General features: G+C 43.4%; 1 protein-coding gene across 1 annotated transcript in view; it reads left to right on the top strand.

Annotated features, from left to right (window-relative positions):
* Positions 1 to 15,095, top strand: part of DNER (delta/notch like EGF repeat containing) — a 396,414-nt gene that overhangs the window by 368,025 nt on the left and 13,294 nt on the right. The window contains exon 11 of the mRNA XM_062193179.1: positions 6,401 to 6,532. Coding sequence (XP_062049163.1) covers positions 6,401 to 6,532 — 132 coding nt within the window. The remainder of the gene's footprint in view (positions 1 to 6,400; positions 6,533 to 15,095) is intronic.

The following is a 15,095-nucleotide window of genomic DNA, read 5'->3' as shown; positions in this document are numbered from 1 at the left end:
TAGTCCTATCATTATGATCAATTGTGAACAGAAATTGATCACTTGGACTAGTGAGATGGCATAGGGACATGCCACCTTGATGGGATTGTATTGGAATCCCCTGGTATGTTTCTAACTCTACCATTTGGGGCAAGTCCGATTGAGCATGTCTCAAATTGTACATCTCTTCCCTCTCTTATTCCCACTTTTATATTTAACAGGGATCACTTTTCAGTTAAGTTTCAACACTTAAGAATAATTGTGTATTAATTACAGAATTCAACCAATAGTATTAAGTAGAACAAACAAAAAATACTAAAAGGGACAAAATATTAAGTTGTTCATCAACAGTCAGGGCAAGGGCTGATCAAGTCACCATTTCTCATAGTGTCCATTTCACTTCAACAGGTTTCCTTTTTGGTGTTCGGTTAGTTGTCACCAATCAGGGAGAACATATGATATTTGTCCCTTTGGGACAAATTTTCTAAATGCTGTCTTGTAACATTTTGTCCAGAACTTATATTCATAAGGAATATTTGTCTATAATTTTCTTTTTCTTAACATTGTCTTTGCCTTGTTTTGTTAGCAAAGTAAAACTGACTTCTGGAAATGAGTTAAGAAGTGTTGTCTTTTTTTTTTTCTGTTAGAAATTATGTCAAATTGCTGTTAATTCTTTAAGCACTTGGTAGAATTTACTAGTAAAGAGCATCTGGACTTGGAGATTTCTTTGCTTTTGCCATGTTTGGCTGGAATGGAACAGTTCTTGCCTATAAATTTTGCCCTGCTGAGCTGCTTGTGTCCTGGTTCTTTGGCCATAGAGAACAGGCTTTTATCCTCTGCATCGTTGGGTATTTCTGGATTGTTGGCTCCTCCAGACTTAGTCTGGAATAAGTAAGGCTGAAAGGACCCTCAGAGAGCTCACCATCATGTTGTTCCTAGAGTCCTGATGTTCCCAGCCAATCCTTGTCCCACAACTCTTAGAATCTTCTTGTGTTCATTTGTAATGTAATATCCATGATGTTTTTCATTATACTTATATGGAGGTATGGGAAAATATATCTCCTCCATCTTTCCAGACCCCCATGCCTCACTCTAGCTATTTTTAGGATTTTCCCTGTATTACCGGTTTTTAGCAAATTGATTGTGATGTGGCTTTTTGTGTTATCCTGTCTGGGACCTGTTGTATTCTTGGCTCTGCAGTTATAGTTTTTATCAAATCTGGGAAATTTAATCTGTAATTCCATCATACACCTATCACTGCGTCACCATTGCACCATTTTCCAGGTCTCAGTACATCTATCTTGAACTGTTTAAATTTTCCAACAGCTCAGGACCTCTGTTCAGTTTTTAAACTCTATTCTTTGAGTTTTGGTTCGTGTAGCTTCAAGTTTCTGTTTTCAACTTTACTAATATTTTCTTCTGCAGTGTCTAATCTGCTGTCAAATTATTGAGTTTTTTAAAATTCCAGATATTTTTCATTTGTGGAAGTTTTGAATATTTTGTTTTTCACTTCATTGTTTTTTATGTTTTCCTTTACATTTTGGGCAAATTCTTTGTTATTTCTGACTCTGTGTCTTTTGACAGATTTTTCTTCTGGGTATGGGTATCATATTCTTGCTTCTTTGCTGGTCTAATAATTCTTGTATGGATGCTGCTCATTGTAGGTTTGGTTGTTGATGGATTGGATTAATTGCCTTGCTTTTTTTTAAGTGGCAGATTCTTTTGTGAGAGGTAAGCTTCTTGCCAGCCTGTTTGATTTTTCCCAAGTTTGCTTTTCCACTTGAGGGAGGTGAGTCTACAGTAGGTTTATTCTAGGTTTGGTTATGTCCCACTACTAATATGTGACATTTTATGGCTTCACTGAATGCCCTGGGAGATCATCAAACTGTCTTCACTCTGACTCATGAGAATCTGAATACTTCCAAGTCTTCTGTGGGTTGAGGAACTATGTCTCTTTCATTTTCCTTGCACGTTCCTGGAGTTTCAACTTATTCACAGCATTCAGAAATAAATTCAATGTGTATAACATAGGAAACTACAAAATCCTTGGAAAGTATGGAGGAGTTATAGTTAAGGTACCCAGAATGATGCCTGGCCCAAAGGAGGCATATATTTAATAATAAATGGCCGGCGCCGCGGCTCAACAGGCTAATCCTCCGCCTTGCGGCGCCGGCACACCGGGTTCTAGTCCCGGTCAGGGCACCGATCCTGTCCCGGTTGCCCCTCTTCCAGGCCAGCTCTCTGCTGTGGCCAGGGAGTGCAGTGGAGGATGGCCCAAGTGCTTGGGCTCTGCACCCCATGGGAGACCAGGAGAAGCACCTGGCTCCTGCCATCGGAACAGCGCGGTGCGCCGGCCGCAGCGCGCTACCGCGGCGGCCATTGGAGGGTGAACCAACGGCAAAAGGAAGACCTTTCTCTCTGTCTCTCTCTCTCACTGTACACTCTGCCTCTAAAAAAAAAAAAAAAAAAAAAAAAAAAAACATTTAATAATAAATGTAATGATTGTAATGGTTGTCCTTGATATCTTTCAGTGTGGACTCTATTGACTGATGATTTACTAACAGCCGTGACTTTGGGTTTTTTCATCTTTTTGAATTTGCTGTTTTATCTGCAGAAAATTTATAGTTAATAAGTATGGTTATGAAATTTCATAAAGATTACCAAATGTGATATCTACAATATATTTTATCTATTTGATAGTAGACTGAAAAAATGTAAAAGAATTAAATGTAATACTCTGATTTCCAGGCTTAGATAAGTAGAAATTTCATTTTGTCTTCTCTTCACAAATGTTAATCAAAGACAATGGCAATTTAAGAGTAATTGAATTTTCACCAACTGGAATTTTAAAAAGAGTAAGCAAATGAACTAAAAAGTGAACTGACTCAAGCCATCAAAGCTTAAAGATCTATAAAGCTTAACTATTAGTAAGAAACATAATATGCAGGTAAAGACCTGTTCTAACAAAATAAGCTAAAATGTATATTGATTGGAAATGGCATATTGGGGTTTTGAGATGCATTTACAAGCATGATGTTATTCATATTGGGGAAACATGAATGGAGCCAAACATATATTTCTAATTCATAATAAGTCTTCCAGCACTTTGCATTAAACTGATGGTAAAAATCATGATCTCTGCAAGGCGGGCAACAGCAATCATCCTTGGGAGTCTTCTCTAGCAATTCCATCTTTAGTACCCTAGTTCCTGCCATGGGCATAGGACACGTGAAGCCTTCAAACTGGGAGCCAGTTGGGGGATGACTGATTCATCTAGATGCGTAGGAGTGTTAGTCTGTAAGATAGGTCATTAGAGTAAACCGGGAGGCATCAGAAATGTGCATCACTCTAGGGTTGCACCAGAACACACAAGTTATGGAAATAGAAGCCAGCTAATTGGCTCCCTGACTGACGTGTGCTTTATATCATTAACTTATACCATGTAATCCCTTTCACAGCTCTAAGAACACTGGGGTGGTGAAAACTAGAATGAGAATTATAGACGCTAGATATTTGGCAACTGTCCACAAAAAGACTTCACTTTTTCTTCTTCCTACCATCTCCATCTTTACCACATCCTTGAGAGCCACATCTCGAATGGATCTCAAGGAGAGACAATTCTAGGGATCTTGGACTCCTGCCTATTTTGTTTAAGTCTCAGTAGTGATTGAAGAACAACCATATGCAATTGGGCTGCCCTGGAATCTGAATTTGCCAAAAACCCCCCTGGAGAAGCTGTGAACCAGAGCAGAGTGGGTAGACTGGATCTGCAGTTGTGGGGCTGCAAGAGTTTATGGAATTAGAAGGGTGTGATGTTGACATTGGCTTTCGTGAAACTTTCTGAGTTTTGCCAGATTATAGAAGTGAGGAAAGTCGGACCATTTCTGTAGCCAGCTGTAAAGGTAGCAGGGCATCTCATTTCAGAATTTGCCGTGTTAAGATTGCCAGCTAAAGAAAGCTATCATTTAGTAAATACTTCAATTAAGCTTGTCTCCTTAAGTGGTTGAAAAGTAGTACTGATGTATATATTTGTCAAGGCCTTTGATTTTATCCTTTTAACATTTCTCATCACATTCTTGTTTGTGTCTCTTCAAGTAGTCTACCATGTAATGCCATTTGTAATAGTTTAGTCTGTGCCCTTTTCCACTCAGAGTGATTACCCCATTAATAGAATGACAACCTTTGAAATAGGTTAGTAAGAAGCAATCAATTTCATGTCTTTTCTGTTGACGTAAATGACTATATTTATTGCAGGAAACAAATTCACTTAGACACTATGGAATTATAATCAACCTAGAATGACCTCGAAGTAGTAAATGCTTCATTTGACAGATTTTACTTTAAAAATAAAATAGATGCCAGTATATATACAGTGTGAAATTTAGCAAATGTAAAATATTTTAGGGTGGGATTCCTCCTCTGAAATGATCTACAAATGACAACAGGTTGTTTTATAAATGTGAGGTAAGCTAGTGGCAGGTAGGAAAACAATTTAATGCCAAGTAAGTAAGCCAACACTGTTTATCTGAGTGTGCAATGACAGGTTGCTTTTTGAAAATGGATAAAATATTTGATTTTGTACTTTTGCTTTTTCAGCTATGACCATAGCAATGCTAGCTGTTTTATTTTGGCTTACTTTTCTACATGTCTCTGAGCAAATGAGGGCTTATGCTGAAAAATTATTTTTCTCATTTTTCAACCATTTAAGAGAGAGTGCCTCAACTTGAAGCATCCTCTGCAGCTTTAGCATGGTGCTTTTAGATTTAAGAAGTGTGCTCACTGTACGACGATTCATAATGGATCAAAAACCACTTGATGGCCGGCGCCGCGGCTCAACAGGCTAATCCTCCGCCTGTGGCACCAGCACACCAGGTTCTAGTCCCAGTCGGGGCACCGGATTCTGTCCTGGTTGCTCCTCTTCCAGGCCAGCTCTCTGCTGTGGCTCAGGAGTGCAGTGGAGGATGGCCCAAGTGCTTGGGCCCTGCACCCCATGGGAGACCAGGAGAAGCACCTGGCTCCTGGTTTTGGATCAGCACAGTGCGCCGGCCACAGCACACCAGCCAGAGCGGCCATTGGAGGGTGAACCAATGGCAAAGGAAGACCTTTCTGTCTCTCTCTCTCTCACTGTCCACTCTGTCTGTCAAAAAAAAAAAAAAAAAGAAAAAGAAAAAAAGAAAACCACTTGAAAATGCTTTTATTGATATAATTTGAAAAACTTTTATTTTTACTTTTAATTTATGCAAAGTCATACATATGTATGGATTGTCATGAGATGTTTCCATACTTGTATACATTGTGTAATGTTCACAACAGAGTAAACATACCTGTTTCTCCAAATGTTTATCATTTCTTTATGGTGACAACATTCAACATCCGCGCTTCTAGCTTTAAAACATGTGTGTATATAGTATGTTATCATCTGTAGTCGCCTGGCGGCAACAGAACAGCAGCACTTGTTCCTCCCATTTTGGTATCTGTCAACCTTCCCCCATCCTTCCCTGCTCCCTCCCCTCCCCAGCCTCTGACAACCGCCGTTCTCCTCTTCAGCTTCTGTGAGAGCAACTTTTTTAGTGAGATCCTGCAGTCCTTGTCTTGCCTTCATGTGACTGTTGATAGCAAGCTGTTTGCTGTAAACAGCAGCATCTCTCTGTGCTTGGGGTGCCTCTGGGATTGGCTAGGATGCCCAGAAACACGGGGCAGGAGCGTGAGGTTGCATCTTCCACATGGGGGAAGGGCAGAAAGGATGTGTGTGAGCCTCGCTCAGGGCAGCTTCTCCCGGGGAAATTCATGTCAGGGTTGGCTTCACGTTGTCTTCATGACTGTTGTCTTGTGAGGTGGGCTGGATGCTCGTTCGGAGCATTTCTGGCCCCCTAACCACCACCCAGCGTGTTGAGAGATTTGGAAAGAAGGGTGGATTTTCATAATTGGTTCAGGCAAGGCTCCCAACTATGTCCTAGAACTTTCCAGAAAAGACTCAAATGTCTGGTCTCATACACTCAAATACTTGGCTACAAAATAATCATAAGCTATGAGGTTTTGGCTTTCTGAAGTTTCAGAAAAATAAATAACAAGATTCAGCAGATGGAATCCAAAATAAGACTTCTTCTTTAATAAAATCAGTTCAATCTTCTGATCAACCTCAAAAAATGTATTCAGACATGGGAATCGGCTGTGGTTAACTGGATAAACAGAGTAAAGGAGAAATTCTTTTTATTACTACTAATTTTTTTTCTATTTTAGCTTCACTAGAGTAAAAGATCCCTTGTCTGGAATTTTCTGAGAGTTCTGTACTTTATACAAACAGCAGATTGGACTCCATCGTGCAAGGCCGTGACCCCTAGCCTTAAATCTTTGTTTTGTTAGAGAAACGATGAGAGCTGTGGGCGCAGCCATCTCATGGCCACTTTTCCGTGTTCCCTAGGTGACGAGTGCGACATTGATATAAATGAATGTGACAGTAACCCCTGCCATCATGCCGGAACCTGCCTGGACCAGCCCAATGGCTACACCTGCCACTGCCCACATGGCTGGGTGGGAGCAAACTGTGAAATCCGTAAGTATTCTGCTGCTTCTGTCTGACATTGCATTTTCCTTCATCAGGAAGAGGGCGCCAATTGTAGCCACAGGGCTCCCCACTCTCAGATGAGGCGGTGAGGCCCAGGGGACAGTGTGGGTCACCATGCCTCCCAAGCCCCTTTTGAGTGCCCCTACCCTCCACTGTGCTGTGCCCACTCCTGGTGTCCGAATCCAGCCTTTCCACCAGGGTGAGGATTTTCAGATGTCATCCAGAGTTCACCGCTACTCACGCAGCCAAAAATGTGCTTCATGGCGAAGCATCAGAATCCTATCAGAAAATAGAGCCTTTGTGTCAACGTTTTTACAAAACAAAGCAGACTGTGAATTTGTTCTGCGTTTATGTCTGCAAGTGTCTTCAAGTGGATTAAGTTCCACCGAGTGCCTGGAAAGAAGTCCAGTGAAGAGGAACTTAAAGGAAAATCTGAAGAACATCCAGGCTGCTTCAAGCTGCGTCTTCTCTTATGGTGAACTCGCAGCCGTTTGCAAATGTCCTAGTCAGGACTTGCTGCATTGAAACCAGGCCTCTGCTGGGCGGGCAGTGGAATGGGGAGCTGATGTGCAGCCATGTTGGCGGTTGTCTGGGAAAATGCTAGACAGCCAGCTTGGAAAGGTCTTCCCTCCTTGGTCTATTCATAGCAGGAGCAGTGCTGCTTGGGAAAAGCTTCCTCCTCATTCTCGATGCTGTTCATGGACTTGGTGTTCTGTAAGGGCTGACGGGCCTTCTCACCCCTCCTTACCTCCTAAACGGATAAGGACGCCCTGCCTGTGGTTCTTGTTTGGGAGGAGGCAGTTAAGGACACGTGGCCCTAGCCGTCAGTCTCCTTGGGCTGCCTGTCCTCCCCGAGGCTGAGGGTGGTCAGCACTTCCAATGGCAGGGTGCACTTGTCTAATTCTTAGTGTGTGCCTCAGATGGAGGGGCACTAGGATTGGGAAACTCTCATCTACAAATACAGACCGCAGTTTGCAACATCACCTTGGCCAATAGCAGAGATGCTGTTCGGACTCTTGTCTGCTCATGCTCTCCTCTCGATTCTTTCGCAATTTGATTTTTTAAATCATAGCATTTAGGGATGACTTAGAATCACCTTTACCTGTTACAGCATCATGCTAGTTGTTACGATAAGCATTCGTACAAACATGGCCTACACTGGTGCAAGGTAAAGATACGGAGAACAGAACCAGTGCTACTCTTGAGCTGGAGAGTTCGCGTCTTATTCCAGCGTCTCCTGCCCCCTCCTTGCCTTCTTGGAGGACATGAGGGAGATTATTTCACCTCCGTGGAGTTCCATTTCCTCATCCATAAAAAGATTTTAAGTACTTTAAATACTATCAATCTACATCAGTAGGCACAAAATGGTAAGGCAAATATGTCCTGTTGCCCTTCCCTTACAAAATATTACAGAGCATTCACTATTGCACACAGCAGGGGAAATCCAGCATCAAATACATACAAGGTAGTCACAAGGACACTCAGAGCATGTGCACACACTGAAATCTAACCTTCCCCCCCCCCCCCCCCCCATCAATGAGGAGCTGCACTCATGGGCGTGGATTCTCATCAGCCATCACTGGGTATTCTGAAACCTCAGTGGGATTGAGAGGCAAATTAACTCGATTTTACTCTTCCATGTTTACCTCTTATTGCTCAAAGTTCATGCCACTAATGTTTCTTAGAAATCTGCCCTTTAGGGGCTGGCATTGTGGTGCAGCAGGTTAAACTATCACCTGCGATGCCGTCATCCCATGTGGGCACTGGTTCAAGCCCTGGCTGCTCTTCTTCTGATCCAGCTGCCTACTAATGTGCCTGGAAAGCAATAGAAGATGACCCAAGTCCTTGGGCCTCTGCCACCCGTGTGAAAGACCCAGATGGAGTTCCATTCTGCCATTTGGGGGAATGAACTAGTGGTTGGAAAATCAATCTTTGTCTCTGTCTCTGTCTCTCTCCTCCCATCTCGCTCCCTCTGCCCCCTTACCCTTTCCTTCTACCCTCTTCCCCTCTCTCTTCCCCTCTCCCTCTTCTTCTCTCTCCCTTCCTCCCTCACTGTGTACTCTGCCTTTCAGATAAATAAGTAAATCTTTCTTTAAAAAATATTGCCCATTTAGGGTTATTATCTGGCTCTCTGAAAGTAGTAAGAAGCAGAAACTTGGCCTACTACACAGACTTATCAAAACAATCAAGAAAATTGACCCGGAAATATCCTAATAGGATCATTCAAACAGCTTTAGTCTTTTATCCATGTCCCAAGGCAAATGCAAATCCAAAGTTCTGGAAGTTAACAGAATGACCCTGGGGAAGTTTTACTTCTCTGCCACTTATTCTTATCACCTTGGGACTGATCATATTTTTGTAAATTCTAATAAAAGGAAAACATGCCTTCTTAGAATCAAGGTCTAAAATCAAAATCCCTACAGATTTTCACATGGTAGTGTGTTTTGTATTGTTTGCCTTGATACTGTGATATTTGTACAAAGTTATAGTCAACCTTGCTGACTGATAGTTTGTTCAGTTCTGTAGTTGAACAGCTGAATCTATAGCTACACTGTTGAATTAATGATACTCTGCACTTAAGAAATAGGTACATAGGCTATCTTTGATTTTTTGCATTCAATCAATAATCAAGGGCTTCTTTATTACTTGGCATTGGAATTAGTGCCTGGGATAAAGATTAGGAAGCAGCCCCTACATTTAGGAGCTTGCAATCTAAGGGTGAATCAGCATATCACTGTGCAGGCTTGCACGGAGCTCTCAGAAGCCAAAGCAAGCAGAAGTTTTCTCCTCTCAGAGTCATAAAAAGAGTGGGAATGGCCATCATGGACATCATCTCAAAATCGATGGAACTTAGTAATGGCTGGAGACAGCCATCAGAGCTACATGCTCAGTCCTCATTACATGCATTGGCTGGCTACTTGGCTCTTTGGTTCTTACTCTTGTGTAAACCAAGATTTTTTAAAAAATTATATTAGTCTTCTTTTTCATCTTGACCTCACTCCCATAAGTAACCACCATGAACCATGTATCATATATTCTTCCAGATGTATTCAGTCATTATATAAATCTCTGTTTTCTGCCCTACAAATGGGATTGTTCTATGTATCCTGCTTTTTTTTTTCTTAAAGATTTATTTATTCATTTTAAAGATAGATTTACAGAGAGGCAGAGAGGCAGAGAGGCAGAGAGAGAGAGAGAGGTAGAGGTAGAGGTCTTTCATCTGCTGGTTCACTCCCCAAATGGCCTCAATGGCCGGAAGGAGCTGTGCTGATTGAAGCCAGGATCCAGGAGCTTCTTCCGGGTCTCCCGCATGGGTGCAGGGGCCCAAGGACTTGGGCCATCTTCTATTGCTTTCCCAGGCCACAGCATAGAGCTAGCTTGGAAGTGGAGCAGCTGGGATTTGAATAAGCACCCATATGGGATGCCGGCATTGCAGGCGGCGGCTTTACGCATTACCCCACAGTGCTGGCCCCCATGCATCCTGCTTTTATCCCCAAGAATATATCTTAGGGTTTAACCATGTTGGCTTACACAGATCTACCCCAAGTTTTTGATACCACATGATATTTCCATTCTATAGAGGCTCCCTAATTTATTTCATCAGACCCTTATCAACAGACAGATAACCCATTTTGGGGTATTTTATATCGGAAACAATACTAGAATGGGCATTTTTATGTATCCAAGTGTTTTAGTGTGGCTAAGCTGCTGTCAGTAAGTACCTTAGGCTCTTAGGCTGAGTAACATAAACACCAAAAATTGTTAGGGTTTAGGGAGCTGGGATGTCCAAGGTCAGGGTGTTGGCAGATTCACCCTCTGGTTCCTCGTGGGCGGCGACTTTGTGCTTTGCCCTTACATGGCATTGGACTAGGTGGCTCTCTGGGGCCTTTATTCTCCATTATAATTCCCCATTTTCCCCCATGATGGTCATTAATCCAATCCATGAGCACAGAGCTCTCACAGCCTAATCACCCAAAGGCTCCACTTATTTATTTATTTATTTATTTGACAGGCAGAGTGGACAGTGAGAGAGAGAGACAGAGAGAAAGGTCTTCCTTTTTGCCATTGGTTTACCCTCCAATGGCCACTGCGGCCGGCGCATCGCGCTGATCTGAAGCCAGGAGCCAGGTGCTTCTCCTGGTCTCCCATGCGGGTGCAGGGCCCAAGGACTTGGGCCATCCTCCACTGCCTTCCCGGGCCATAGCAGAGAGCTGGCCTGGAAGAGGGGCAACCAGGATAGAATCCGGCGCCCTGACCAGGACTAGAACCCGGTGTGCCAGCGCCGCAAGGCAGAGGATTAGCCTGTTAAGCCACGGCACCGGCCAATCCACTTATTTTTTTAGATCTGTCATCTCTTTCTCTCTCTCTCTCTGAAAGGCAGAATTAGAGAGAGAGAGAGAGAGTTATCTTCCATCTGCTGGTTTGCTCCCCAGATGACTGCAATGGCAGAGGCTGGACCAGGCCAAAGCCAGGAGCCCAGAGCTTCTGGATCTCCCACATGGGTACAAAGGCCAAAGTAATCGAGCCATCCTCCGCTGCTTTCCCAGGCACATTAACAGGGATCTGGATTGGAAGCGGAGCAGCCAGATCTTGAATCAGTGTCCATGTAGGATGGCAGCATCACAGGCAGTGGCTTTACCCACTACACCACAGTGCTGGCCCCAAGTCTCCACTTCTTAATACTATCACCTTGGCCATTTGGTTTCAACACAAGAATTTTGAGAAGAGATGGACATTGAGAGCCGAACAGTGTCTTTGTGCACTCTTATGTGAAATGACTGTAAGATAAAGTCCCAAAGATGGAATTGCTGGGTGAAAGTGTTTTTACATTTAGCACTTTGACTTTGCCTGCTGGTTATTGTTGCTGTAGCTTTTCACAAGCCTTTGTTTATGCACTGGCTCTTTGCTTTTTAAAACTTTTGGAAGCCTTGGTGTGGGGGCCCAAAGATGACTTGAAAATTCCATTTAATTTATAATTACCTTATTAAATGCTTTGAACACCAGAAATGCATCCTCCACTGACTTCGGGATGAGTTGTGGCTGGATGTGGGAAACGTAGCCTGACGGAATGGAGAGAGTGCCTTTGTGGACTTCTCCAGTGGAAACTCCACGCTGGGACTTGAGCTACTTTGAATCCCAGTTTAGATCCTTTCTCCTTGGCCAGAAAACAAGATCTCTGAGCCTTAGGCCTTAGTAAATGGGGTAAATGGGATAGTAATTGTAAATAATACATTACAGTGCCTGGCACATGTAAGGCACTCCATACGTGACTGCCTCAATCGTTACCCACCTTCATTCTCTTTGCTCAGTGAGTGATATGTGGGTGTCGGCTCAAGATGAGATTTCCCTGCCCCTAATGGAATATTGATATGTTGGATGCTTTTGAGTTAATAACTGCTTTCCACAGGTACAGAGCATTTTACGATAACAGGCATTATACAGATCGGTGGTTATTACTGATAAAATTAGGCCTTGACTTTTCCCTTACTGAGTAGATACAAACAGCCCATGAGCAGATCTTCCCCCCACCCCGCCTCTGAAGATTGCTGATGGATTTGCATGGTGTGGGGAAGTATTTTTCAGATCTCTGGCTGCAATCCTCAAGAAGAAATGTATTTTGTATCTTGATGCTGTAATAACACACATGTTAACATGCACATAAACACACACAACATGAGAAAATACTTATTACAAGACTGACATTCTGATGAAATGCTGTAATTTTTTTGATGTGAGTGTAGCCTCGCTACATTGATTCCACAATCTGAAGTTTGGAAAATATCGCTTACTAGCTGAAGCATGTGGCTTTAGAAACACGATGTCTGGGTTTAACACATATAGTTTTTTAACTTTTTTATTTATATAAAGGGAACAAATTTCATGTATTTCATATTTGCAGCTTTGAGAGTATAATGATACTTCCCACCCTAATCTCCCTCCCTCCCTCAGTCTCACCCTCCCTCTTTCTTCTTTTCTTATTTTTCTTTTAGTTTTTGCAATCAGATACTTTCAATTTACTTTATAATCACAGGCTTAACCCTCCACTCAGTAAAGAATTCAAGAGTATTAAGTATATTTTAGCACTTATTATGTCTGTAACCCTGGGAAAGTCATTTCTCTCTGAATCTCAGTGGTTCCTATATAAATTGGAGATAATAACAGTGTCTTCCTCTTAGCATTTTAGGAGGAGTAAATGATTTAACTCCCAAAACACTTAGGATCCAGTCCAGCACATATGGAACTCTCACTGAATGTCAACTATTATTCCCCAAAGCAGTGAACAAATCATCAAAAAATAAACATCCACCTGACATCACCGCTTGGGTGTCTTAAGGGCACCTCCTATTCAGTACATACAAAACCAAAAAGATGGTCTTTAGCTCATGACGGATCGTGTTGCCACGATCCCTGCTCAGCTACAGCAGCCACCCATCCAGTGCACAGAGTCGGATGCTGCTTTCTTTCCTCTCCTTTGCCTCCACAAGCTGCATTTAGTCTGCTAACTCCACCCCTTACGTAGCACTCACGTTCATTTATCCGTACCTGAACCACACCAGGCCAAACCACCACCAACGATGCCCTGCTCTACTGCCGCCCCCGAATGGGGTCTAACCTGAATCCTCCAGCCTTTTCTTCCCATGCAGTCAGAAGGGTCTCTTCAAAGTGCAAATCTGAACTTCCAGGACCTTCCACTGTTTCTATCCCTGAGGCAAGCCCCTATTAAAATACAAAAACACCTAAGGACTAAAGGCTACACTGTTGCCGGCAGGGCCTGTGCCGGGTGCCCTACCCCGCAGGAAGGGACCCCCTTCTTGCATGGGCTGCTTTCTCAGTGTCTCAGGCAGCCATATTGTCTTCTTTCCATCCCCTTACTCTGCCCTCCTCCTCGGCCTGAGTTTGTTCCGGTCCTTTGCTGGGGACAGCCTTCCCTCTGAGGTCCCCATCCATTGGAGTCCAGCTCCCTGGAGGCTCATTGTGGAGCTCTCTGGTTGCTGAATTGGATGGAGTATTCCCTTGTCCTCTCCCAATTAGTACCATGCCTAGCACAAGGCAGGTACTTGATTCTGTGAGTGGGTCCTGGGCAGGAGATTACCTGTTCTTCTATTCCCTTTGCCCATGTCTGAAGAGTCACAAGGGTTCATTTGTTTTTGCAATTTACTGACTGACTGGATTATGCATCTAACCTTTAGCTATAGGAAACAATGTAATTGAAGTCTCCCCTTGCAGTTGTGCTGGGTAGCAGATGGTCTCAAAAACTATGGAGCTACCAAGTGACATCTTCATAAAAACGTTATCACTTTTATTCTTTTAAATAAGGTAGGTGAATTTACTAGTTGAACCCCAAGTCTAGCCCCTCTTCCTAACACAAGGTAGTGTAGGGGCCCAACTCAAATGATCAATGCAGAAGCACTTTGGAAAATACAAAACCTCAAACAAATTCAGCTTAAAAAAAAATAGAGGATCCTTAGACTCATGAGTGGAACTTCTTTCTGAACGGCTCATGTGCACATGTTCCTGGCCATGCACCTGCAGTGGTTGATGAGATCATCCCATCCGGCACACTCTGGTTCATGCTTCTTCCCCGAGCTGTGCAGCCAACATAGTAAATGATTCATGCGATGAGACTCCCGGGATGCAGCAAAACAATGACTTTGGAGGCTGGTGCGCCTGGGCTGGGAGACGGCAGTTGCAGCCACCTGGTGCAGATGATAAATTTGCTGGCTGTGTGACAAGTGTTGGACGTACTCAGATCCAGCTTGTCGCTAAGTCAGAGGGTAGCCTGTCAGGCAGCCACCTTCACTGTTCACTACCAGGAAAGTTTCAGGTGATGCTAAGGTAGAATGCAAAGGCGGGGAGGGGGAGGAAAGCAGAGGTTCCAGGAGACGTTTTGAGAAAGTTTTGTCCAAAGGCTGAACCACTTGGAACTCAGAGACTCGGCAAATGGATCAGATGGTGACAAATGGTACTCGTGGAGGGAACTCATCAGGCTCGAAAGTTGGAATCAAGCACATGATCATTTTTCAAAGCAGTGGCTATGTGGCTGTGCACTTGTGGCTTGTACGCAATCAACATGAGTGTAAATTATTTGCAAAGTGTATGCGTAGGTCATCAGGACTCATCACGAACTCTGGTGGTCCTCCCTAAGTGATCAGAGCTGAGCACTCTACTGAGCCCCAGTAGAATTGAGCTGCCCTGGTGTTGGTGCTAAATGGACGTTGTAACACACCCCATGGAGCCTTGGACTCCAGCCTGCAACTGGAATTTGTAGAGACTGTTACAATCCTTGGAAATCGAGTGAATCACTCTCACTTGTCCTGCCAGAAAAAGGAGTCTGCTGTCTCATGTACACCAGGTATTGCCAAATGACATGGCTGCTGATTTTGGGATGGAGCCTTGCTTCTGGTTTCACAAAAAAATACCTCCCAACATGAGTTTCTTTGTGGGGATTTATGTTGCCACACCTGTGTATGTGAGCTGGCGCAGATGGAGCAGGGGATGTGCTGATAGCCTCTCTAAGCTCCATGAACACAGGCTGGCAGACTCGAAATGC

The sequence above is a fragment of the Lepus europaeus genome, chromosome 1 (assembly GCF_033115175.1).
Source record: "Lepus europaeus isolate LE1 chromosome 1, mLepTim1.pri, whole genome shotgun sequence".
Lineage (NCBI taxonomy): Eukaryota > Metazoa > Chordata > Mammalia > Lagomorpha > Leporidae > Lepus > Lepus europaeus.
Note: the sequence above shows the minus strand (reverse complement) of the source record. Positions and strands in the feature narration are given on the sequence as shown.